This window comes from Diuraphis noxia, unplaced genomic scaffold (assembly GCF_037042655.1).
Source record: "Diuraphis noxia isolate RWA-SAM2 unplaced genomic scaffold, SU_Dnox_SAM2 contig0001, whole genome shotgun sequence".
In the NCBI taxonomy this organism is placed as follows: Eukaryota; Metazoa; Arthropoda; class Insecta; order Hemiptera; family Aphididae; genus Diuraphis; species Diuraphis noxia.
The window spans coordinates 7470653-7497869 of NW_028301711.1; the positions used below are offsets into that span (position 1 = coordinate 7470653).

At 26.9% G+C, this 27217-nt stretch overlaps 1 protein-coding gene across 2 annotated transcripts in view; it reads right to left on the reverse strand.

Moving 5' to 3' along the window:
• Positions 1-27217, reverse strand: part of Syt7 (Synaptotagmin 7) — a 242147-nt gene that overhangs the window by 81085 nt on the left and 133845 nt on the right. For both annotated transcript variants that reach the window (XM_089215141.1, XM_089215145.1), the window contains exons 3-4: positions 13256-13472; positions 5113-5244 (exon numbers count right to left, since the gene is read on the reverse strand). In XM_089215141.1, the coding sequence (XP_089071267.1) occupies positions 5113-5244; positions 13256-13472 (349 nt within the window). The remainder of the gene's footprint in view (positions 1-5112; positions 5245-13255; positions 13473-27217) is intronic.

Consider the following 27217-nt stretch of genomic DNA (forward strand, 5'->3'; position numbering starts at 1 on the left):
AAATTTGCAAAACTCCAAATTGGACCTCCAGTCATAAAGAAATAAACTACAACTACTCCTAGTCAGAATGTGAATTATGAAGGTGACTTCAACAAATTCGTCAAATTTGGAGTTCGTTTGACGTTACTATGCAATCCCAACGATGATTTGCGAATATAATTACTAATAATATGTTTTAATTATTTATGAATTTAGTTTTGTGTAAATATAAAATGTGCGTTTGTCCGACTCACGCTGCTACCTATCACTGCTATAATAAAACACATTGTACCGTGAAATTATTGTTTTATTTAATCATATAGAAAAACAATTGATTATCATCAATTGGGATTATTAAATTTATAATAATGAATATTATTATAAAATGTTTTGTGGTTTAATTTTTTGTCATATCGAGGACGTGAAATTGTGTAGACTGTAAATATTAATTTCCTTCATGCCACCAACATATTATTATATTAATAATGAATTTTTCTCCGTTTTAACACGATGAAATATTATATAAATATGAAATTGATTATTTCCGTATAAAGTAGAGCTCTTAGGGAGTCCAAACTACAATATAATATTGAAAATATTGACTAAATTATGGATAAAAAATGGTATTTTAATTAAGTCTTTTATTTTAGTCTGCTGCGGTTATTGTACATGAAATTATTAGTGTGATATATAAGAAATGAAAAGTCGTCACAGAAAATTAATTAGTCGTGAATTTAATTTTAGCTCGATTGAATTTTTTCATTGTGATAAATCTATGGAAGTTGTATCATCATGTTATTTAATATTGGTTAGTATTAATAGGTATGTATTTAAATTCTTTAAATGCTAACAAATTATAAGCTTTGTTTTCTTTAACTTTTTCCATAATGCTTCCTATCAACATAAATTGATTTATGGAACAAATATAAACATTGCATGGCCGAAGATATATTGCATAAGATGTTTTTTAGAACATTGAATGCAGATTTGCAAATAAATGAAGTAATTCACAATGGACTATTAATTGTAAATGATGAAATGTGTTTGATGATCACCGTCTAAAGATTAATACAATTAGAATGACAAAGCCTAATCACTCATTGCACAACATATTTAATGAAGAGTAAAGTTTTGAAACGCAATACGATACTGAAGGGTTGAACAAACAGTTCAAAGAAACGTCCTCCTTTTAGAACAGCAATAAAAATATGTTTAAGAAACGCTCATAAAATTAGCGAACAATGAAACTAGTGGATTTTTTTTTTATGCTGTAGTTGAAATTGGATAAAAGTTTTTACTTTTTACATTGATTTGGTGAACGATACGATCTTAAAATGGAGAATTTATCACGAATTGAAACTCCGTTGTTGGAAGGTGGTCCAAACAGCTTATTTGGCACTCAAGTTATTGTTGAATACTTAAACTATTGAAACTCCAATTTGTAATGTTTTAAGGTCTTAAGGAACTATACCGTGACCAAAGTGTTGCAATATAGTAAATTGATCGTTTGACATGAATGTTCGATGGCACTCAACAAATCGTTGGAGACTTTAGACCACACGATAAAAGATTTATAAAACACCAATAACTGATTTAGTGGTGAAATGATTCTATTAGCAGGTGATTTTCGACAAAAATTTTCAACGCTAGCAGACAAACTCAGTACATATTTGAAATAGTCCATTTTATGGAAATACTTCAAATCACTATAATTAATTATCAACGGTTGAATTCGAAAATGATCAACCTCACGATGTTTTATCTAAACAATTGTTCGAAATTGGTAACTTATAGAAAAATTCCTGTTGACAGATTAACTGAGTACCTATATTACGTTGCACATTTTTTTCAAATTACTAAATCAAATACCAAACCTATTGAGATGGCGTTTCCAAATATTGCTCAAAAATGTAACGCTTATGTTTGTATGAGCGAACGTTGATGTTTACGAAATTAATTAAAAAGTATAGAAACAACAAACTTGGTATAACTCTGATACATTCGAGTTTAATTATACATGTACGTAAGCACCTGGCGAGAATCGTTTTTTTTTTTTTGCGGGGGGGGGGGGGGGAGAGGGACAAACCTGGAGAAGACAGTTAATAAATATTATAAAAATAATTTTAAACACCTGAAAAAGTTTTTTTTTTTATTTATTACTCTAACATTAGAATAAGCATTAAATATAAAAAATAATATTTAATTTCAAAAACGTATCTTTCTTTTATACTTTTCAAAACTCAATAATAATGTCTACGTTAAAAATGCATTAAAATTATTTTATTTGTGTTTGAATCATATTCTTCATTAATTTCTTTTGTTACAGAGATAAAAATGTATAGGTATATGTTATATCTTATCTAAATCAATTTCAATTCAGTTAAATTCCGATTAAAAATGAAGAAGACTTGAAAGAATTTGAGTCATTGATTCTCAGTAAAGACTATCGAAGTGTGTTGGTAATATTATTATTTTTAAGTATTTTACTGCATATTATAAATTTTATTTATTTATACATTTATCAAGTACTAGATGAGCAAGTTATCTTTATTAATTACTAACAACATTGGGAATAGTGTACGTCGAATTTGTTCACGTATGTTTCATGACGAACTCCTATTAAATTATTCATTACTTGGATTTAAGAAAAAAAAACTATTCTCAAAGTTATTAAGCTATTGTTTATTGATTGGTAATTAATTCAACTTGTATGTGTATGTAAAAGAAAATAATAAACATTTTTTATTTTAGATACTATAAGATCCAGTTCCAAGTATAAGCTGACCCTTGAGAAAGATATTGATGTACCTATTTCAGTTTGGCTATCTCATGCTCGTTTTCGATTAAAGAAATAGGATAATTTAAAAACTCCTTATTTTTAATTGTTCATTACTAAGTGCTTTATTTTATAATCAAGTATCAGCAGTATAGTCAATACTTGATAAGTAGATTTGTTTTAATTGTTCTTATAGTTTTGTTTTGGTACAGAAATACCATAAATTATAAAAATAAAGATTTGTTATAATATATGTATGTACTATAATAATCATATACAATTTTTTTAAACATTTTTTTTTATATACACCTATTTAAATAAAAAAATGTGAACTTTTATTTTCCAGTCATTTTTATATAAAACAATCATATTATGTATCAATTTTTTATCCCCATATTGTGGCATTTGTGAAATAAATCATATAAAAATTGCATTATGCTTCAGTATTATTCACTGTATAGTTAACTCTCCTATATATATTCCATAAATATTATTATATTGTAACGTGATCGGGGAAACGACCAGTTAAATATAAGATATCAAGTGTGAGTCGTAGGACTCTATAGATATAATTACTGTAGCCAGGGGTAGATATTTATATATAACAGGATCTTAAATATATTTAAATAACTAGGATTCCGTTTCAGTTATCATTAAGTTTTATCATATATTAAACACTTACAAATAATTATACTCACAAGCTATAAAAATTATATAATAAATTATATTCTATCTAACTATTTGACTGTATCGTAGTTATACGCAGTGCTGTAGTCCTAAAAAAAGCAGAGGGTATACTATGAGTTATAATATTAATTATTAAGCATTTATACTATCATTAGGTATCACTTTGGTAGAGGGTAAATAACACAACACACACCATACTTTAATTCTACAAATTAAAATTAAAACTAAACATTTTTTTTTTTATCAAAAATATTAATAATAATCTAATGACTTTTGTCTTTATCAGAAGGTATACGGAGTTTATTAGAAATAACCAGAAAGTATGCGGCGTATACCGCCGTATACCCTCCATTACAGCACTGACTTATACGGAGTTTGATATTCATTGAGTGTTGAGGTCTAAGGTGCACAGTGAACTAACTTATTTCATACATGGTGTGTATTGGCCATAGGCCTTACAATATTATGAGTGTGTGTTAATATTATTGTATTGGTCAGGAGTTAATTGTACATAATGTTAAGTGTATAGACGTGCAGTACATATACATTATACATATACTTGGGTATCATGTAACATATTATAATAGTTGCAATATAATTTGTAATCATTATATATGTGGTTCTAATAGTTTTGAATAAAATTAAAACCCTTAATTAATTATAAAGTATGTAAAAGTAAAAAACTCCAATAAAATAAAAGTTCATATGGCAAAATATAGTGATCATGATATTATTCCAGTACCTAAGAAATAACGTTTTTACAACAATACATTTCAATTATTCTTAAAATGTTATTTTTAACATTACTATAATGTTATCATGTAATGTTTATAGAACCTGAAAAAGTTGGCCAAAAAATTTGCTAATAATGTTATGATAACATTAAATAATTTTCTGTTACTCTGAAATTGATATTATAATCACTTTTTTGTTAATTTAATAATATTAAAATCATGTTAGAGTAACATTGTTTTGTTGTCTGGGATCATCAATAGATGGTCATAATGATTTCATAGACACCTAATAATTGATAGTAAATATTTAATTTCCAATTAAAATTTAGAAAAAATATACATAATACAGATAAATAGTTTGAATTGATATTATAATGAACGAGGTAGCAATACTTCTTTAGCATTTTCCACTTAACGTTTAAATACTTAGAGGTGTTTACTGTACTTACTATTATAGTTTTAAACTAAAATTTGATTTACATTTTTATAAAAATTGAATATTTCAAAAAAATTAATTTTATGAAATATTACAACCCTAAAGCGATAAGTAATAACAGCTTTGCCTATACAGAGGGTTTCATGTTTGATAATGTTTAGTTGATGTTTTTTTTTTTTTTTTTAAACATTAATATTCTCTTTAAACCTTCAAAAAACGTACGCAATATTGTAGCAAAAAATTAAAAACCTACGCAATCGTGTTTTAAACTATTTTTTGATAAAAGAAGCTTTTTACCAGACCTGTGACATTAGAGCATTGCCATCATATTATTATCCGTATGCGGAACACGACTTAGGTTTTGTAGCAGACTGTATTTGATCGGATAAAATCAGCATAACACAATAGGCTAGATTCCACTAAACTCTATTATTATTACATTAACTAATTTTGTTATTATTACTAGATAATATGTTATTTTGTTGCTGTTATCGACTTACCGCGATTATGCGCAGAATCAACGTATTTTGTTGGTAGTCGTATTCGAGTCCAAAATTGATTTGGCCGACCTTCTCGGACGGCACAGCCGGCGGCTCTTTGTTCAACTCGATCAGAGATTGGCAGCGATCGTGCTAAAATCACAAGACCATTATTAGGTATCGGATTAAAATATGCTGTATTATAGATCTAATTCATTAATTATGGAATTACTATAATGTTATACACATATTATACTTACAAACAAATAGGCGTGAAAAAATGCTCTGTCGAATGAAATAATCGATTTGTTCTAATAATTAAATACTTATATTTAAAAAGCAAAGTTGTATTTATATTTAATCTATGACGCTCGTTTTACAAGTAGGTACTGAATAAAATTGTTAATTTATATAATTTTTAATGCCAAATATTTTTAATTTTAAATTGAAATAATTTTTTTTAAATCTCTGAGAATAATCGTATTACTTTATAATATATAAAATCAATATAAATAGTTTCTTTAGCGTGTAATTATCACCACAATGGAAAGTTTATATATATATATATAAAATTTACTAAATCAGTAAAATTATTTTATTTTTTCAACCGATGCCGTTTCAAATATAAAATATTAAGGCTGAAAATATTTACATAAGATTATATAATTTGTATAAAAGCCCTATTGAGCGATATTTGAATATTTTTTATATGCTCCATATAATTGTTAAACATCAAATGAATAATTCAAATATCTAAAGATAAAATTGGTACTTTACGTTTATCCACACTAACAATTTTAAGTTTTAATAACGCACCTAAAATGAGATGCTACTTTGAATGTGCATAGATTTCATATATTTTCATATAGCTTCTAAAATAATTTGAAGATCTCTAATTTGTTATTAATCATAATTGGTAATGCCAGCAGTTTTGTAGAATCAATAATATACTTAAGGGCAAAAAATGATTTACTTATCTACAATTTTGAGAGGAGCTATGCTTTTCTTAGAAATTTGCCACAATTCCTACCAGTTTGTGGCAAAATTTTGAAAATTATACAAACACAATCCCAGCTAATGAATCATTTGGCACAGAACTGTTAACAAATTGTATATTTGTGATGCAAATATAGAAGGAATTTATTACAAAAATATGCAAATATCTATTGAAGTGGCTTTGTTATATACACTGAAGGACCGAAACTTTATGGCGAATCTATTCACCTTATACCAATAGCATTATCCTTCAAAAAAAAAAATGTATGTATCTAGAATATAATATCATCGTTCGTAGATAATAGCATTAGAAAATGGTATAGTAGATAATGGTAATGAGTAATGACGAATTAAAATTAAAATTGGAGAAGCGTATGGTAAGCGTTGGTATGATGACATTAAACCGATTATTCATGAAACTTGCAACAATATTTCAATTATTAGATATGACTGTTGGAAATAAGCATCAGTTAAACTTGACTGGATTTCAACGCTTGTGTATTTGTATCAGAAAATTTATATAGCTATATGTATAAATATTTGTTAAATTATTTATTTATATTTAATTATATAAAGTTAAATTTTATATTTATGAAACCAAATAATATTTTTTCCTTTTATCGATCCACCTCATTTTTGTCCAAGGACACACCTAGTTTAAATAATTATAAACCAAATGCTGGCTTAATGTACTAATAATTAATAAATGCATATATATATTATAGTTAAATAAACTATAATCAGCGGAAAAAGGAATAGCTTTGTAACCACGCAACAAAAACAATTAAGTCATTCGTTATTAAACCTTAAATCATAACGCACCTATAATTTATCAGCCCTAGAAAAAAATCATCAAAATGAACAATCAAACATGTAACCCGAAGATGCTAGTGAAACGACAAAAATCGAACGATGTACGCAGGTCAATTATCAGTAAACTATGTTTAATTATAGATCAACTAACACACAGAGGTGAGAAACCGTATCAATGTGATGTGTGTGACAGACTATTCACTACTAGCTACAACCTGAATATACACTTGCAGACGCATACAGGTGAAAAAACGTATCGATGTGACTTTTGTGACATACCTTTTACTACTAGCGAAAATATGATGTTACACCGGCGCAGACACATAGGCGAAAAGTGGTACCCGTGTTATATTTGTGACAAGTTGTTTAGTCAAAGTAGTGCTGTGAAGATTCACTTGCAAACGAGACACACAAGCAAGAAATCGTACTCGTGTGTTATGTGTGAAAAGTCGTTCGATCATGGCAAGACCTTAAAAAATCACCAACGACTGAACAAAAATGAGAAACCATATCAGTGCGATGAGTGCAGCAAATCGTTCACTAACAAATCTAATCTAACTGATCAACAAACATAAAATTATGTTGAATATTGGGAAGTATTAACAGAAATTAATTTGAGCTATAATATCCGCGTGTTAATATTATATCCATGTAGTTAATCAGTAGTTAATCGATAGTAAATTTCGTTTGATATTTTTTCGTTATATTATATTATTCTTCATAAAAATACATTTTGTTTTATTTTATTATTCACTAGCTAAATCCGTGGATTCATACCGCGTTAAAAGTCCTACCTAGGATATAAATCAAACTGTGTGTTAAATTCGTTGCCTGTGGTTATGCTAGCAGTATGTTTTTATACATACAGTTATATAACGGTTAAAATATACTAAATAATAATCTTACGATATTAAATTTAGTTTATCATTATGTAATTTTATTCGTTTTAACGAGAAAAGTCTGACAATTAATTTATTCAAAATGATGATATTCATTGATGGTAATTTTATTATTTGAACCTATCACTTTTTAACTTAGCATATCGTCTGCCCATAGGTCAAATATATCTCTGTAACGAATTTCGTTGAAATCGGTCTAGCCGTTTAGAAATGCATAAAGGACAGACAGAAAGGAATCCATTTATCTGGGTGATTCATGAGGTGTACCACCCTCATTATTTGTAAAAACTATTTACTTTTTTCAATTTTTTTTTTTTTCAAAGTTTTAGATACATGCTGTTCTAAAACTATATACATTTTTAATATTTTTACCCTTATATTTATTAGGTAAACCACTATCAACTTTTTATTTTTAAATTGCAACCTATATTAAAAATATCATAAATTAATAAGGCTATTTTTTTAATTTTATTTTTCGTTAATCCGTTGACGAGATATAGTCTCCCTAAGTTGGATGATTTTGGGGTGGTTTTTGTCCTGTGTAAATATGTATAACTATTTTGGGGCACAACTTAGGCTTAACTATCGTACTTACTAAATTTATTGGAAAAGTGTATTATGTTTTACGATAGAGTATAAAAATCCCAATTGCCAACTTCATTTATACACAAACACCACCCCAAAACCACCCAACTTTGGAAGACTATATCTCGTCAACGGATTAACGAAAAATGAAAATTTAAACGTAAAAATTCATTAAAAAAAATAGTTTTATTAATTTATGATATTTTTATTATAAGTTGCCACTTAAAAATCAAAAGTTGATGGTGATTTACCTAATAAATATAAGGGTGAAAAATATTAAAAATGTATATGGTTTTAGAACATCATTAATCTAAAATTTTGAAGAAAAAAAAATTTGAAAAAAGTAAATATTTTAGATTCTGAACGAAGTGATGAATGTATTGATTTTACAATGATATGTGTTTTACTTTGTGTCTGTGTACAACATAACTAGTCAAAATAATGCTTCAATTTCAAACTTTGGGGGTGGTTTAAGATGGAAAAGTGAATAACCTTGGTGTTTTATAGATGTCAAAAGCAAACATTTTCAAACCGTTTTCAAAAAAATCGAGAAAAATAAAAAAAAAAATGACAGAAAAACTGGAATTTTTACGCAAAACCAGTTTTCGACCAAATCGATTTTTTTATGTGGTTGTAATTCAAAAAATAATCACTTTAAAATACTTGAAATTTTCACCAAATGTTTATGTTAGTGTTCTCTATTTACAGTTTAATTTTCAAAAATTTTTGACTTTTTTTGAGTTATTTATAGACCACTGAAATTTTCGATTTTTTTGAGAATTTTTTTTTTTGAAGTGTCGGTAAAAAAATGTTGGACGACTAAAAAAACTTAAAAAGTTGTTCTTATTGTAGCTAAAAAAAATTAAAAATCATGTCACAATTTTTTTTAATTAGCGTTTATAGTTCAATATTTTACAAAATCTGTCGAAAACACGAAAATTTGCAAGTAATTTTGAAGCTGAAAAATCATAAAATTTTTTGCGTTTATAACTAAGGATTGAAAATACAACACTAAGTTTTTCATAAGTTTTCCTTCAAGTAGCTATAGAGAAAACTTGAAGCATCATTATAGGAAAAATTTTAAGTGCATTTGAATTTTAAATTTTTACGAAATAGCGTAACGATAACGATTTATCCTGAAACGATTTTAAATATTTGTTATTATTCAAAAAGTATAAGTCGTAGATAATTGAAAATTTTATCAGTTATTTAGATTGGCATTTTCATTACATGATTTAATTTTCAAAATATTTTGACTTTTTTTGAGATATTTATAGACGACTGAAATTTCAATTTGTCTGAAAATTTTTTTTTGAAGTGTCGATAAAAATTTTTTGGCCCTACCAAAATACTTGAAAATTTAATACAAAGTTCCTCATAGTTATTCTTATAGTGATTAAAAAATTATAAGAATACATAGGCACAATTTTTTTTTATTAGCATTTGAAGTTCAAAAAAGATTTGAAAATTTTTAATTATCCATAATATATCCTAGACTAACAAATCATCTCCGTTCATAATCGTTTTTCGTATACAATGATACCCATCATTGCATTCAAATCTAACCTACCCTAGTCAGAGGTCCACCCCACCACCTAATGTACAGTAGAGCGACATCCACTTACCCGCTAAATAATGAGTGTTTTACGCCTCATTATTATATATATCAGGGTGATTCCCAGTATAAATATAAATTATTGTCTATAAATCATTTTTTGATGCTTGATATTTTATATTAACACATTATACCTAATCTTCTTTAATTTGTATTAAAAAAAAAAAACAAAATAAATGTATATATATAAATTAGTACCCATATAATACAACACTATTATATACATGATACATTAACGGGTGGGAATGGTCGAAAATAGAACATATTTGTATAAGCGTTAAGACTTAAGATAACCTCTAAATTGCAAAATGAAACATAACTATTTTAAAGTCAATGTAAAATTAGTCTCCGATTTCTCTTCAAAAGTTTGATGTTATTTCGTTAAAATTTAAAATACGTATATATTACAGTAGGTACCTATTATATAAATTATTATTATTTATATTCAAAATTCAATTTTCAATATATTTAAACAAATTAAAAAATCTACCCCCCTAATCTATTCATCTTTAGAAATATATTATTACATTTCGTTATGTATATATTTTGAATATTTTTTTAAGAAAACTTCTGAATGAATTTGATGAATGATGGCTGAATTAAGTGTATCTTACCTATTCATCGTTTGAGTGTATTTATAGGTAAAAATGTCTGCGGTAAAAATATATGTCATGTAATCATAAATTTTTATTTTGAACATTTTTTGCGCTAATACTTTTTTAAACATTTGATTATCGACTCCCAAAAAACTTTGACTACCTAATAAATACAGATGAAATGCATATCTAAACAGTATGATTTTTTCAGTTTTCGATTTTTGTCTCGATGGTTAAAAACAGTAATATTTAGTTTTCATCGAAATCATTAAATTAATTTTTCAGATCAATCGGATTATAGCAATCCAATATTTGTCAAGATATAATAATCGATACGTTTCTCGCGTTGTTTTTCTGCGATTTCAAGGAAGAACTATGTTGCAATAAGTGTAACAGTCCCCTTGGATCTAGTCCTGTCAACACGTATAAATTACTGTACCTATGGATAAAATAAGATGAAACAATAAAGCTGAGACCCTTCAACTACTCTATATTATACATAATATTTAGGTTTAACACACCTCACATCTAAGTGGATTACCTACTCAATTCCGGATACAGCAAGGTCAATTTAAAGATTGAAAACTAATTTTGCGTGGAAGTCACACTGATAATCTCTTATTATCTTGTGTAGGTATCTAACCAATATTTTTATAATTTATTCTTCAATAACAGTTACTATTTTTTCATAAAACCTGTTTTAAAGAACACAATTATATGTTTTTAATCAGACACAAGGCATTTTTCTAAAAACTTTGACTTTGATTTTCAACAAACTAATCTTCTTGCGAATTGTGGCCAGATGTGTAAGCAGAACAAGCAATCGCTTTGGCCCAAAGAAAATGTGTACCCGAAAGTCTAATGACTAATAATTTATAAATTATAAATATTTATTTTCATGGTTAGTAAAATTGATGTTCAAGAAAACATCTATTATGACATTAATTTTGTTATTAATTTTTAATTATTTTCTACTGCAAACGTTATCTTAAAAAAAAAAAAAAATACTTAACATTACATTTTATCAGTGTGATGGTGTATTCAGTGGCCTGTTAAAAATTATGATCGTGGATCATGTTTCTCCGGGAACTTTAATTGATTCATTATCGTACATTTTGTTACGTGTCATTATTATCATAATAACCGTTTAGGTGCAGAACAAAACCCACTCTAAACGCGGTACGCACATAGTTTTGGTTGAGCGACGATTCATACAATCCCACGGTACATTACGGCGGAAAAGTTTCTTTATATATGTATACTATCAAATAAATGTTTTTACTCACTGGATACTAGCGCTTCCAGTGCCAACATGGCCTATCACTAAATGTTGGCACCAAAAACATTAATCCCAGACGGCATTTTACTATTTAGTATTTACTATTTAGTCATACCACAAAATAGAAAATAATATATAGAATTTTATTCTGTATGACTGTTAATATACTACAGCATAAAGCAATAGTCATACACATAAACAGCGATAAAGGATGCAGCTGCTGGTATTAGATTAGAAAGCTATTAAATGCCAATATAAAATTGACATTTGTTAAAAAAAATTACATTGTAAAGTTCTTCTACGTTTTCAATCATAAAGTATTATTAAGTAGGTACTATATAATAATAATTAATTATTATAATTTAGTTTTAATTATTATTATTTAATAAATTTAAAGAATATCAAGAGTATCGTGGTAATTTAGTAGATCCGAGATCGCACCACGGGTTAGAGAGTTTATCATATTTTTGATAAGAAACTCTACCGCCGAAATATCAGACCTCGTCGCTTAACCATTCTATCTTAAACCGTGCTTAAAATTAACAAAGAAATAACATTGTCAATACATTATATAAAAATAACAGCTGATACGAAATAAATAAATATAATTAAAAAATATATATAGTATGTACCTATATTATATTTAATTCGAGTTTAAATTGTTTTTTATTTATAAATTATTATGTTGTACCTATTTGTAAATTAATTGGTGCAAGGCATCAGATTAATTTTAGAAATCAATATTTTAAAATGAAAAAAATCCCTGTTTCTAAGCAGAAGTTAGAAGATTTTTATCCTGGTTGTGTCCATTAATTATTTAATGGTTAGGTATAAAACTATTACGATTGTTGGTATTCATTTTTTCAATAATATATTATTAGTTCTCATAAATGAAAACAAGAAACTGTAAGTTCATTTAGCTGGAGAATTACTATAGTTAGTCATATCAATATTTTAATACAACAATTGAATAAAATACTACCTTCGGAACTTTCTTCTGCGGCCAGCCAAATATTCATCATATTATTTAAAATTTTAATTTATTCCGAAATAGATTTTAAAGAAGTTAAAAGTTTTGCTAAAAAATGATTTATTGTAGCATTTATCTATGTGAGCAGACATTTTCAATAGTTAAATATCGAAAAAATAAATACTGTTAATGATTAAGCAATGAATAATTTATTAAACGCAGTTTTAAGAATAACAACTTCCGATATGAAAGCCCTGTATGGTACCTAACGTAAGACTTAAGTACCATTATTATCTCATGATAACAAATACCTTTTTCAAATATCGATTCATGATCTAGTCAACATAAATGGTAGGTATACCATTAAAGCATATTTATCATAACCTATTAACAGTTATTATAAATACTCACGTTGTCTTCATCTGCTTTGACGTTCATCAATGACTTGGTCACGTTCCATCCTCCCTGTGCCACAGCCGCTATGTCCTTGTGCAGCAAGTGCTCAGTAGCACTAGTCGTGGACGAAGATCCACCATGGTGGTGGTGGCTACTTGCGGACCCCGACACGTCATCAGCGCTGGCCGCATGGCCGGGCTTTGAGGACGAGCCGCCACCGAAGTTTGGTGAGCTGCAAAACGAAAACATTGTCAGACGAAGCCGATCCAAGCGACTTTTAGGACACCAACGGAGAAAATGTGACCGAGTTAATTAAAATTACAATAAGCTCGAGATTGATTAAATTCAGTCAATACACATGATCGTTAAGTTAGATGTCAATAGTTTTAATTAACAAACAATGAATTCAAATCACTGAGTTTAAAGTTAGTGTGGAATATAATATTAACTTGAACCAGTTTGATAAAATATTTGTTTTTGATTTTTGATTAATGAATTAGTATAATTTGATCACATAACTTCAATTGAATGAACAAACATAACATAAAATATAATATAATTATAATAGGTAGGTATATTAATTAATTATTTTTATTCGAAAATGTGTACAGAAGAATTATTTTTTTATTTTATATTAAATTGACATAATATTTTGAATAAATTGAAAAAGCAAATTTATTTTCAATAGTCGGTACAAAATATAGTTAGGTATTTTAGTTGATATAAAATTAACCAACTAGTGGAGTTAAAAAGGTAAACAAAAATAATTGTTTAAGAATTTAATAGTTTATCTAGATGTCCACCAATGTAAGAGTGTACTAGTTGTTACGTTTATTTTCTTTAGGTACTTTAAAATCTTTGCGATGGTAAGAATTATTATCTAGAAGACAAACCACGAGAACACGATTTGTACGAAGGTTGGAAAAGTGTAGCATACTGGTAAAAAAAAAGAAGTCAATCAGACAATGTCAATGTAAAACATTATACGACTTAGTATGGTATAATTTATCACTGAGTCATGATTCATTAATTCGTCTTTTAACAAAAATGTTTTTTTTTCACATTTTCTATCCAGCTATGTGTTCTACGATATATTATTATTATTATTATTACTTTTAGATCTATACCACACCGCTGCATGTTTGGGATATACAATTCAATGGTGAAAGGAAACTGCGGTGCGGGGAAAATTTATTGAATTATTGCTTCTATCGCCAATAACACTGGTGTTTCCTTAGGAGTGAAGAAGCAAATAGTTTTTAATTTTAATTTTATTTTAAGTTCATTGAAAGCAAAAGTTTTAAAATTATTTAAAAATTTTTCCATATATGCGTATTGCGTACAATATTAATTTGTTTATAATGCATTCAATATGTATTTATCAAGAGTAAGACATTATTGTTATTATTATTATTTTTTTTTTTATATTAAAAATGTTTAAAATAGGTTTTTAGTGTAACATGATACCTGAATTAATACAATCGTTTGGTAGAATTATAGTTCATCATAAAAGACGTATCATTTAGTACTATTGTTTATTATTTTAAAGCCTGCATGGTGAATAACATTCTAGGTGAATTAATGTTATTTTTTGTTAAATTATTAAACTGGTTAAGTAATTCAATTTGACATACACCTAAAACGTTTAGGTAATTCGAATTTCAGTTAAAAATCTCAGTTCAGTTTATTTAAACGAAACTTTTGACACAGTTTCGGTTGGACATGCGATTAAACAGTTCGGTTTGACGTTTGAGATCTGTTGATTACCTCATGAAGTATTGAGTTCGATCCACGTCTAAAATGTATTATATTAAATAATATAATAATATTTTAGTCACAATATTGAATGTTATACCAACAAATATTATTATAATTTTATACATCAACGTTCTACGTCTGTTTATGTCAGTAATGCTGGACTCAAAATATTAACTGTGCCAAATTTATTGAATAGCTTACTCTTTACTGCTATACGGGGCACACATAAAAATTCACAAAAAAATAAAAAATAATATTTATTTATATTCTAGAATTTTTTTTATATTATTCATTATTTACAATAGTATACAATAATTATCTGATTCTAGTTTGCAAAAATATAACACAGATAAGAAACATAGAGTTTATCACCAACATAGTTGTGGAATCGAAACTAATATTCTATAATTTATTTTTAAATTATTTTTTCTATTAATTTTTTTCTTAAAATTAATTTATCATTAATAGTGCTATCTGTGGGTCATAAAAAATGAGCCAAAGACCACATAATTTACATTAGTTACTGTTTGACAAATGCGGGATGGTTAGCGATAACACAACACCAAGGTTATCATTCTAGGTCAATAAATTTAAAAGCCAATTTTATAAATTAACTTCTATTGAAAGAACCAATAAATATTTTTTATTTTCAACCAACAATCGTAGGAGTAAAAACGCATAATTTTTCTAAAAAGTCAACGATTTTGACTAGGCGCCCATTGATCCCTTACGTAATGTACACTGTGCAGAACTGTCAAAACCGTTACAAATAAAAATATATGGTGTTTACTGTGGTGATCGTTAAATACGAGTTATTGTTTTTTCTACGGTTGTTTTTGAAAAATTATATAAACCAAAAATATTTCTTTACTGTAAATAAAGATATCGAATTGTGTGATTATTGAACTAAAATAACAACGATAGCATTTGGACGAAAATTTTGAACGATAAATATAAAATTTAGAAAAATGGCGCATTCAAAAGGCTTCACGGACTGCTGTTCAATATATTTATCTCGTTGAATAATAAATAAAGTTTTCGACATTTAAAAAAACTTTAAAAACCATAATATTATATAGATATACCCTATGGTTGCGTTTTTGATCAGTAATTTTTTTGTTTTGTTTCGTTTATCTCAAACTACACTTCTATTGTGCTAAGCACACGACGTCAACACAGCAAAAACTAATTAAACGGGTATTATCTACAAAGATCGTTTGTCATCTGTCGTAAGTTCGGTCATCTTAGGGTCGACGGCCGTCCGTCCTTTTGTCCGTGACAAAATACTCAATGGGACACCTGCCAATTTCAGCGGTCCTTATATAACAAATAGGTTTGGGTAACCGACAAAAACTATGACGGGTCTAATAAAAAACTAAAACAAAAGTAAAATGAAATAAAAATAAACGTATTTGTTTTTTTTTATATGTTTTCGTGAAATCCACCACGGCCAAGTCTCGTGATGGATTTTAGAATTGTTACAATACATGTATTACGTACAGCAACTGTCATACTAAGCGAAAAAGTCATAATTCTTCGAGAAGAGTTATGTTAAATTGGGAAAAAATCAACAGTATATATTCGGACATAAGAAAAAAATCACGTTTGAAAAATCTAATCGATTGCGCAGTATTTTTAAACTCAAAGCTTATCAAATAAACTTATTCCGTAGAATAGAATTGACATTTTGACCAGAAAAAATCAAAATTTATAGATTGGTAACTTATTCAAATAACACAAAGAATTTCTTGCCTGTATAACCTTGAAAATAAATTGAGAAATTATAAATATTATATGAAATACTAAAAATAGGTGTTCTAACACGTGATTTTTTAACACAAATATAAGTGATAACTACATAATTTATTAATGTTTTCAAATGGATTTTCATTTTCTATTTCTACAATTTTAAGATAAAATTTTTCGAGAGGCCAAAAGTTGTTAAGATTTCATGAATCACATATGGGTCACGTCAATTTTGTGAGAAATTCTGTTCAGTTGTTTTCAGAAATATATCGTTTTAAAATATTATATTTACCCAAATTTGATCGGTACGGACGTACGGTAGACGAGTGACGACAAGCACGGGTAGGTATAGGTACCTACGTCGTGCAAACTACAAAATGTGACAACCGTAGTTGGCGTGTTCCTCAATAAAATTATCTCAGCCACCGCGGTGGTGTCCGTCATATTTTAAAGACGTCAACATTACACATTGATACGATAATTTATAATAATTATTATTATTTTGACTATAATATTAGAGTTTACGTGTTAAATTAATCTCTTTAGTCGATGCATCGCCTAATGCGCTCTGTCCTATTGAATTTGGTTAGATGATCGTTGGGCGTCATTTTAACGATGTCAGCGAGTGCGCGAGTATCGAATATAATAATAATATTAATGTATTAAACATTATTAGGTACCTAACCCGAAATGATTGATGTGCTACGTATATAATACGACCACAGTATGTTCATTATGACGTAAACGGCGATTACGTGCCTCGAAAGTTGTTAAAACTAGCCATGTGCGAGACTATTCGTGTTTAGTACCTACGTATTATATTATGTGATATTAAAAATATTCAATTAATTTCACAGCGTTTCGTGTACACAATGATATTATATCATATTATTATACGCTGTGATATTAATTGAAGAACGAGAATTCAACGCATAATGGTATTATTACATATCGAACAGCCGGATGTAACGTATTAATTACAACGAACAAACATACACACAATGAAGACAAGTGGTGACACCTTGTAAGCTTGAGCAGGTAGTAATGAGCGACCTATACGTAAGCGGTTAAATTGTATAATAGTTGACTTAGGTAGGGTAAATTAAGGTTATTGAACCATATTTTGTTTTGAATATTTGGTCCTATGTTTTTGTACCTGGTGGCAAAATTAACTGGGAGGTTAGACCAGTATGTAAGCCACAGGTTGGATATATCTTAAAAATGGAATGAAGTCAGTTCGAGGAAGTTGAGCTAGGGTGGAGCAGATTAAATCAGACGTGGATTTTGCAAAATTGTCGGCAACATCGTTCCGATGTGTACCGGTGTGATTAGAAATCCAAAGAAATTGGATAGTATAATTAGATTGGTTTAGGATGATCAATATGATTTTAAGTACTAAGGTATATTGGTGGCAGTTAAAAGGATTCATTAAAATTTTAGCATGACATAGAGTCATTCGAATCTCTAGTAGTAGGTAACCTCTTGTTCATTCATTAATATATTATTTAGTGCCTATTTACATAACACCTTAAATAATATTAGATGCGCCACAAACACAATTTTTTGGTAGGTACACGTCATATTAATTTATTAATTTTCCATATTACCACTTCTGCCTTTCATGTACTACCAGAAGTTTGTTTGATGCAGTTTGAGAAGCACTGTTTCACACAAAACCCTGCATATATGCTAATAAATCGAACTGATTATAATATTTATGTACGTTCAGCATTATTATAATCGCTTTCTGTTCATTTTCTCTCATCACTTAAACATTATGTAAATATTAAAGTTTGTCAATAAGTTTATGTAATTTTCATGTTATAAAGTTTATTTAGTTGCATTGGATTACCTACATGTTGTATTATGCATTATAACATATCGAACAATTTAAGTGTGTTTAATATCTATATTATGACACACTTGGCGTAGCCTCGTAGGTATAGTCTTATAATACGTTATCTTATAACACTTCAATTAAACTTTGGTTAATGTAGATGTAGATGTGTTAAGAATACTGTGTATCGATTAACTCTTCACAGTGTATGGGTATTAGGGTCCCAAAAATTGCTGATAATATTATAATTCTAATGTTTTTTTATACGTACAAAATGTCATTGGATGACAAAAAATGTATTAATTATTATGCACAAATATGACATAATGTGTCCATTTACATGTAACGTGATTAATAGTGAATATGATAGGTACGTAGATTCTACAATTCTAATTTTGATAAATGTGTAGAAATATTTTAACTGTCCGATATTTGAGCATTGCAATGTATTTATCACAATACTTATGACCGGCTTTCACAAAAAAAAAAACTTAATATAGTCTGTGCTCTATTGTTAATTGTATGGGGTTAAATTTCTCCAAGAACTATTACTGCCTATATTTTTAAATAAGCTTTTGATTACCTATTTATTTTTTAGAAAAACATTGCAATTTTCTTAAAACATTTGTTGACTGTATGAAGCTTAATATTATTGTTTTTATATAGATAGATACATTGATGGAACTATATTAGTTTAGTATTCTAATCGTGAGTGGAATAGTTATCTATAAATAGTATTTCCATGGTACTTAGCAATTTTCCTTTAATTTAAATTTTTCAGTCTCAGACATCTTTTACATCCTCGGAATGAGACTACATAAGCTCAAAATTTCTAGTTTTTGTCTTCATTATAAGTCATATGCCATTCGAAATCATCGGTAATACATGATTATATGGTTTATAGAATTCGTTCTTTATGCAATTAAAAAATGTATATTCCCATATTTTGGAATATGTTGAATTTTTATTTTGTTGTGTTTATTTTTTTCTTATTAGCTACAAGGAACCATAATTTTTCTATTTTTATCAGATGCGTTTTCATATTACAGGCACGTACAGTTTAAGAATATAATTGTTAAATTTAAAATACATTGTTTTAGCAATTTTATTGGGGCAAGCTCACCTGGAATCGAAACTAGAATTTCCTAATTGTTTTATATTTAATTTGCTGAACAATTGTTAACATTTGTGGTATGTGCTTATAGCAAATAAATTGAATAAACATGTATTAATATTCCATATTTTTTTCATAATTCCACTAACGAAATTTTAAATAATAAAATTGTATTTTTATATTTCATCAAATTGTTCCTTGGGGAAACCTTATTTTTTTACAAATATTAAATTTGTTATGGTTATATTTTTCAAGTAAAGAACTTCAATGAATGTTTCTGAAATTGTATGTACATTATTTATGCTTATAACATCCATTTCACCAAATTTGATAAAATGTCTGATTCATACAATCCAAGAGAAGAGAATTTATCTGCACCGTATTGAGTTAAAAAAAAATAATTAATTTGATTTTGAGTTATTGAGAGTTACATCCAATTATTGGTCACCAATAATTATTATATAGTGGTAGGTAGCTCAAAATATCCATGAGAATTCTGATGTATGGTCGTCGAGATTGAAACATATAGGTATATACCAACCGTATCATATTATTCCGATGTATAATGTACGTATTATCTTATACGTAATGATATGATAAGTTATAATAATATAACAAAATATACGAATTAATAAACATGGTGGGATTCTTTGGCTTATTACATTCATTATTTCTGTTACAGTTTCAAAAGTATCTTTTCTTTCTAATTAAATCCAATATTTTATGTTTCCTGAACTCAAGATAGCAATAGTTCTGTTGTGTGTTACTACATTATTATACGTTTAACAAAACTTTATATATAGGCGTTTGTTGAGAATAGTAATTTTGAATTTCATAGTCGAATGACTACAAATGGTAAGCAGTAAAGCATTGTTGATGGTTAAGAATTTATTACGGAATTATGGTGTGAAAGTTAAACCGTAACATATATATGACGTATACATTTTGTAAATGGTATAATCGAATTCCTTTAATTTAATATAGTTTTGTAAGCATACAAATATAATATATGAACGGCCAATAATGTAACGTCTACTCTAATTTTTACATAATGACACACAATTATTACAAAAGCCATCATCAAAAATCAGAATTAAGATTCTAAACGTTACAAAGTTACAGAGTTACAAAGTTGTATGAAATACTATGAGAAGCTTTTTAATATGAAATGATATTAATAATTGGTAAAGCAATTAAAGTAGTTTAAGTTTTTAAATTGATAGCATATGATATTATATTAATAATATTAGATAATTAATTGGTTTGAATATTTATGAAACATTGATAAATAAATTTATACTATTGGTTCATTGAATGATTGTTTAATGTTGGAAAAGTATTAAAAAACATTTGTCAATCAATAACTGATATTGAATATATATTTACTATTCATAATATATTTTAGAATGTAAATGTTTGCACATTATTTGTTGAATATAAAGTTGTTACTTGGGTGTAACACGTGAAATATATAATGAAAGAAATCAACTGTTTATGCTCAATAAACTAAGACTATCGTCGTAGTTCATATTATAATGATTATGGGAATAATAAATAAAATTCATAATTTATAAATTATACGTTTTGATATTTTAAATTTTAAAACAGATTTTTAGGTGCATTTTTTCAAATTCTAAACAAAGTATATTTGTCCAATTTTTTATTTTCGCAAAAAACGTTATTTATACTGTACCTATACGTCATAGGATAAATACTTTTTTCCCATTTTTATCACCTATCTAACCAGCAATTAGAAAAATAAATTGTTCGTAGGATTAAAGAAAGCTCAGCATAAATATGGGTTATCTAAATGTGTTATTAAGCCTATAAAAACATTTAAAATGAAACGTTCTTCGAGTTTAGCAGCGGTAAAAATACTTCAATAACATCTACGAGAATTTATACTGTTGCCTTCACTATTTACTAAGTAAATTTTTCGAGCTAATGTTTCTAGTATTAATTGTCATATTTTAGTATAAATAAAGCATAGACCATAATATAGTGACGTATTCATTGAGAGAGGAGTTTTTTTCTCTTCCCGCCTATCCAACTACAGCAAAAATGAATTCTTTTCTTAACAACTTATTTTATTGAATGAATGGCGAGCAATTTTTTTTTTTTGATATGATAACAATATGCACTCATACGAGTCTTGTAACATACATAATAGTGAATAAGACAAATAACGATAAGGATGATACTATCGACAGATGTAGTGCCTGTGGTGGCGTACATTATTCTAAAGGAACGACGATGACGAGGGTGAGCTCAATGGATGAATCATGACATTCGAGATTTTCGAAAATATTTTATTGACTGTATATGATGTTGATGATCGCTATTATTATTGTGATGGAAAGTGAAACTATTGTGCTGCGAAAGCCTCGCGAATGACACGCAGAGGATCTCACCGAAAAAAAATGGCTTTCTGCTCTCGTATTTGCGTACAACTGCACAAGCACAACAACTGCGAAATGTGAATACATTTTGCGTTCATACCCAAATCAGTTAAAGCTGAATAACAAAAATCCGGGTCAAGCTGTCGACGGCCAAAGTTTTAACGAAGAATTATATTTCTTTTTTTTCCATTTCGAAATGTGACTAAAGCACCTATATATAAATATATATTTATATAGGTATGGTAACATTTGTAAATGTATTCATCCAAATTAACCAGTATACGGACGTATGGTTAACAACTACTCTAAATACAAATAACGAAATTGTAAGTAAAAAAAAATAAAAGTCAATAATGGTCGTTACGAGTATAACGTTAAACGATTAAAAAAACGATTAAAATCGATAACGGATAACATATCGGAAAACGATAAACGATTGACACGGGTAACAGTTAACATATTATCAGTAAACGATAAACGATTGAAAACTGATAACGGATAATAGAACAGAAACGATAAACGATTATAAATAAAAATAATATCAAATAACTTAACAGAAAACGATTAATGATTGAAACATATTATAATAATAATATCAATGCCAGGAAAAAAAAATTATTTATAAATTATAATTATCAGTAAAGTATAATATTATACTCGTATTATGGTTATTTTTGTAAAACTGTGACTCAAAATACTGGGCACCTATCTAATCAATAAAAATAAATGTAAAAGGAAGTTTAAAATAGCAATAAATATTTTGATGAATAACGTTTGAACGCATAAGTTGAATAACGTTTAAATGCATAAGTTGAATAACTTTAAAATTGTATAACGGTTAAACGCATAAATTGAAAAACGTTTAAATTCTTTATAACGTAAAAACAATCATTCGATCATAACTTCACGCACCTCGTTTAATATCCATATAACGGTAAACGGTATTATTTTTTTTTATTTAAGCCCTGAAAAAAATCATCATTGACAAAACAATATCCAAATTAATATCATACGATCAAAACAGTTTTTAATTTTCTCACATAATATTATTTTTACATATAATATTTTATAATAATAAATAATTACACAATGAAAATAGGGTGTCGGTTTGGAAGTTCGTAAATGGATAAACTTTGTTCTATATTCTCGTTTTCCGTACTTATCAAAAATCGTATTTACAGCAATCGTATTTTGTAAATTGTTTGAATACTCAGACTAAACACATTACAACATGTAATTTACAATATTTCTAATAGGTTATTTATCTTTACCAGTCAACTACAACTAGGTATGTAAAAAAATTATTCGATTCATTTTATGGTTTTTACATTTTTAGGGCATTATTTTTAAGACTATTAGTTCTAGTAAATGTAATTTATTTATACAGATATTGTAACGAAACGACAAAAGTTAGGTAATCTGGTTTTTAAATAAAATGATTAACACATTTATTTTGATTCAATGACTCCTGAAGAAATACTGATTACCTGTAATTTATTTTAAAATTTCTAGATCATATAAAATTTTTTTTTAATAGGCTTAAATGCTCATGACGTATTTGTACGTATTTACTAAAACAACACCAACATAATATTTTATGAAACAAAATAAAATAATTATTTTAGTGCTTGATTTACAGTTGTAGGTAAATAATGGTATACTATAATATTGAAAATCAATGATGAAACATAATTATTCTACAAAATTCTTTGATTTGCAGTAATAATTATTACATATTTGTTTATATTAACAATGAAGATTATCAAAATGTAAACAACAGTACACATATTAATATTGTTAGTTCTTTGATGTAAATATTTACAAGAATTTCCGTACGGCTTGTAAAATATATCAATAAGATGTTCACAGGATTTTTAATTTAGGTAATAGATTTCAATAACATAAAAGAGACTGCAAAAAATATATTATTTAAAGAAACTAGATAATACAATTCATACTTAATATGTTTTTTTAATTTTTTATTTAGCTCTTTTACATGCTAGTGAACAATAATTAGTATCTGTAAATGTAATATTAGGTCATGCACATGAATATACCTTTATGTGATTCTCTGTAATTTTCTTCACGAAGTAGGTACCCACTTTAAAGCTGATACTTTTAATATAACTACTTCCTACTGTAAATATAAATTGCTATTCAATCACAATATATAAAGTAATGTGACCCTGTAGGCCTATTATAGTATAATGTATTAATTAAGGTAAATAAATAAAAAATCAATGAAAAAATTCACATACGTTAAAATGAAAATAAGAATATACATTATGAAGGTAGGTGATATCATAATAATATGATATTTTTAATTAATAGACAATATTTAATGTTTTTAATACTATTATTCAATTACATTAAATACATTTTCCATTTTTTTTTTCGAATAATTCAATTAAACTATAAATAGAAATAAAGGATTTGAAACATTTTAAAATTATATTAAGGTATTGATATAATACTAATAGAACATAAAATTAGCTAGGCGGGTCAATCGATTGCCTATTTTAGATTTTGCTTGGGTCAATATTTATCAATACTTTAAGTATAATAAAAAATATGGCAAAATAAATATTTAAAAATAACAAAACTTTTGTTTTTTTTACTAAGAGAGTTTTTATCAAATTATTTTGTGAACGACACAAAGAAGAGTTGTATTATAAATTTATAGTTATGTAATGGTCGCCAAAGTGTTTTATTAAACAAAAGGTTTCACTTTTTTAATAAAAATTAAACGTTCATAGAACATTGGTATTGATTCGTGGTTTAAAGTCTTATTCTTATTTATAACTAATTGAGTTTTGTTTTTTGTTATTTAATTGTTTTTAAATAAATAGTAACTTCAAAAGAGTTGAGTTGTATTTAATTTTAGTTTTATGAATATACTAAAAATTTCAAATCAGTGGTAAGCAACGTTTTTTTTTTAAAAATTCATTTTTTTAATATAAATGTATACCATTTAATATATATATATATAAGATAAAGTTTTAACTAATCCACAATATTCTTTAATAATATTCACCTATATGAAAGATTAATGACATTTCACAAACCGTCACTAATCGTAAAGGAAACTGAGAAATTGAAAAACGTTGTTATTTATTAATATTCTCCTCATAAAAATTCTGCAGAAACCCTTGTGAAAGTTCACTGAAATGTTAAGGTTACCTTATAGGTAAATACCTATATTTAGTTGTTGAAATATTATGTTCTATAATAACTCTATACGTTTCTTGAAACAACTTTTAACAGGTCAACTGTTGTTTTTAGATTTGCTAAAATACTAAATAGTTTACATGCCAAACCGTTATTTCTTATTTTTTCTTAAAATAATATAAAGATTGTGATGCTTAGTAATGATCTGGGTTAATTTTCTCATTGTATATGCGTCTTTTACGAGTGATTATAAGCTAATACAGATATTAAGTAGGTATTCGCTTAAATTTAATAAAGTTTTGTAGTTTCTTCGATCCACACAAATAGCAATTTATTTGTCTATTGTTTACTATATTTATTGGCACAAACGTTAATTATACCATAATATGTGAGTAAAAAGAAAATAATACTCAACGTCGTAATTTCTAAAATAATACATTTTACAGTCTGTGTTTTAATGGTTAATTCTTTGGTCTGGTTTATTGTTTCACGACGATGTACCAACTCGAACGAGATATATTTTTAATTTTAATCATAACTATAGCTAAAGAAGGTGTGATATTTAGTATTGTTTTATTTTGATATCAACATTTAAAACGATAATAATACGTTTATAAGTTTTATCATGCTCATAAATATCAGAATAAAAAAGATAATTGCTGACTAATAAAATATAGTTGAATACGTCCAACCTCTCTAAAGGTATAATAATTGTGTTGATGTAGAAATGATAAAATGGTAATTTAGATGCAATGGAGTTGTTGCCTTTTTCACCGAATTAATAAAAAACGATATGTATATATATATATCAGTGATGTTATTAACTCATTAAATTATTATTTTGAAATTATATACATTCTGCATCTGCATATCAAATTTAAATGCACTCGTGACAGAGACGGAAGCAATAGCTATTACACACTTCAAGTTCTTAAAATATACCTCAACACGTTATTATAATATTAATTTACAACTATAATTTCAATGTACGTTGCATTTGTTTTCCAAAAAACCCAGTATTTGTTTTATAATCTATAAACGTTTCATGATGATTTTTGAATCAGGACAAAAAGTTATCATTTATTTTTTACAATATTTTAAGGTTTCTAACATTTAAACACTAATATAAAAGTTAAAACATAAGTAAAACATTATTTTTCGTATACCTATGTAATAATTGTTTACCATGGCTCGGATGTTTATGATTCAAGTGTATTTTTAAGTTGTTCTATTGCATTCGTTTAAATAAATAAATTTGTATCATTATGTTTTCTAAAATTTAGAGTTTAAGCAAATATTTTGATTTGTTTTCTGGTTTTAAACACTTGTTGTAAAGTTTTCGAAATTTCGAAATAAGATACCACAGAACTTTATTAACTAAAACTTAATCTATGTTTTTATATCTGTATTTTGTACAGATCATGATTTAGGTTTAGGTATATATAGAACGCAACTCTCTTAATTATGCAATACACTTATATATACAATTTATAATAAATTATGCGCTTGTAATAAATTACCAGTGTTTTTTTTTTTTTAATTTCATTAAAAAAAAAAAAAAAATGATTAAAAATAGTTTGATTCTTTTTAGTGTTAACTGCATAAGTGTACCTATACATATTTATTCATTTGTTAGTTGGGTTCTAACCCTATTTATAAATACGAGTGCAAGCTAAATATGCAATTACAACGTTGCATAAAAAATAATGCTGAATTGTGTATTCATCGTATCAAGACAATTAATATTTCAAAAACTTTTAATGTTTTCGAAAATATTTTTACCAAACAATTATAACCCTTTGAACAAACAAAAAATATTTTCTACCATTATAACCGAAAATTGATGTCGATTAAAAAAAAGTTAACTTACATTTGATTTTTTTCAGTTTTGTAACGCTATGGTATTTTAAAAGAAATATTTGAATATTTAAATGATATTGGTGCATTTTACGTTA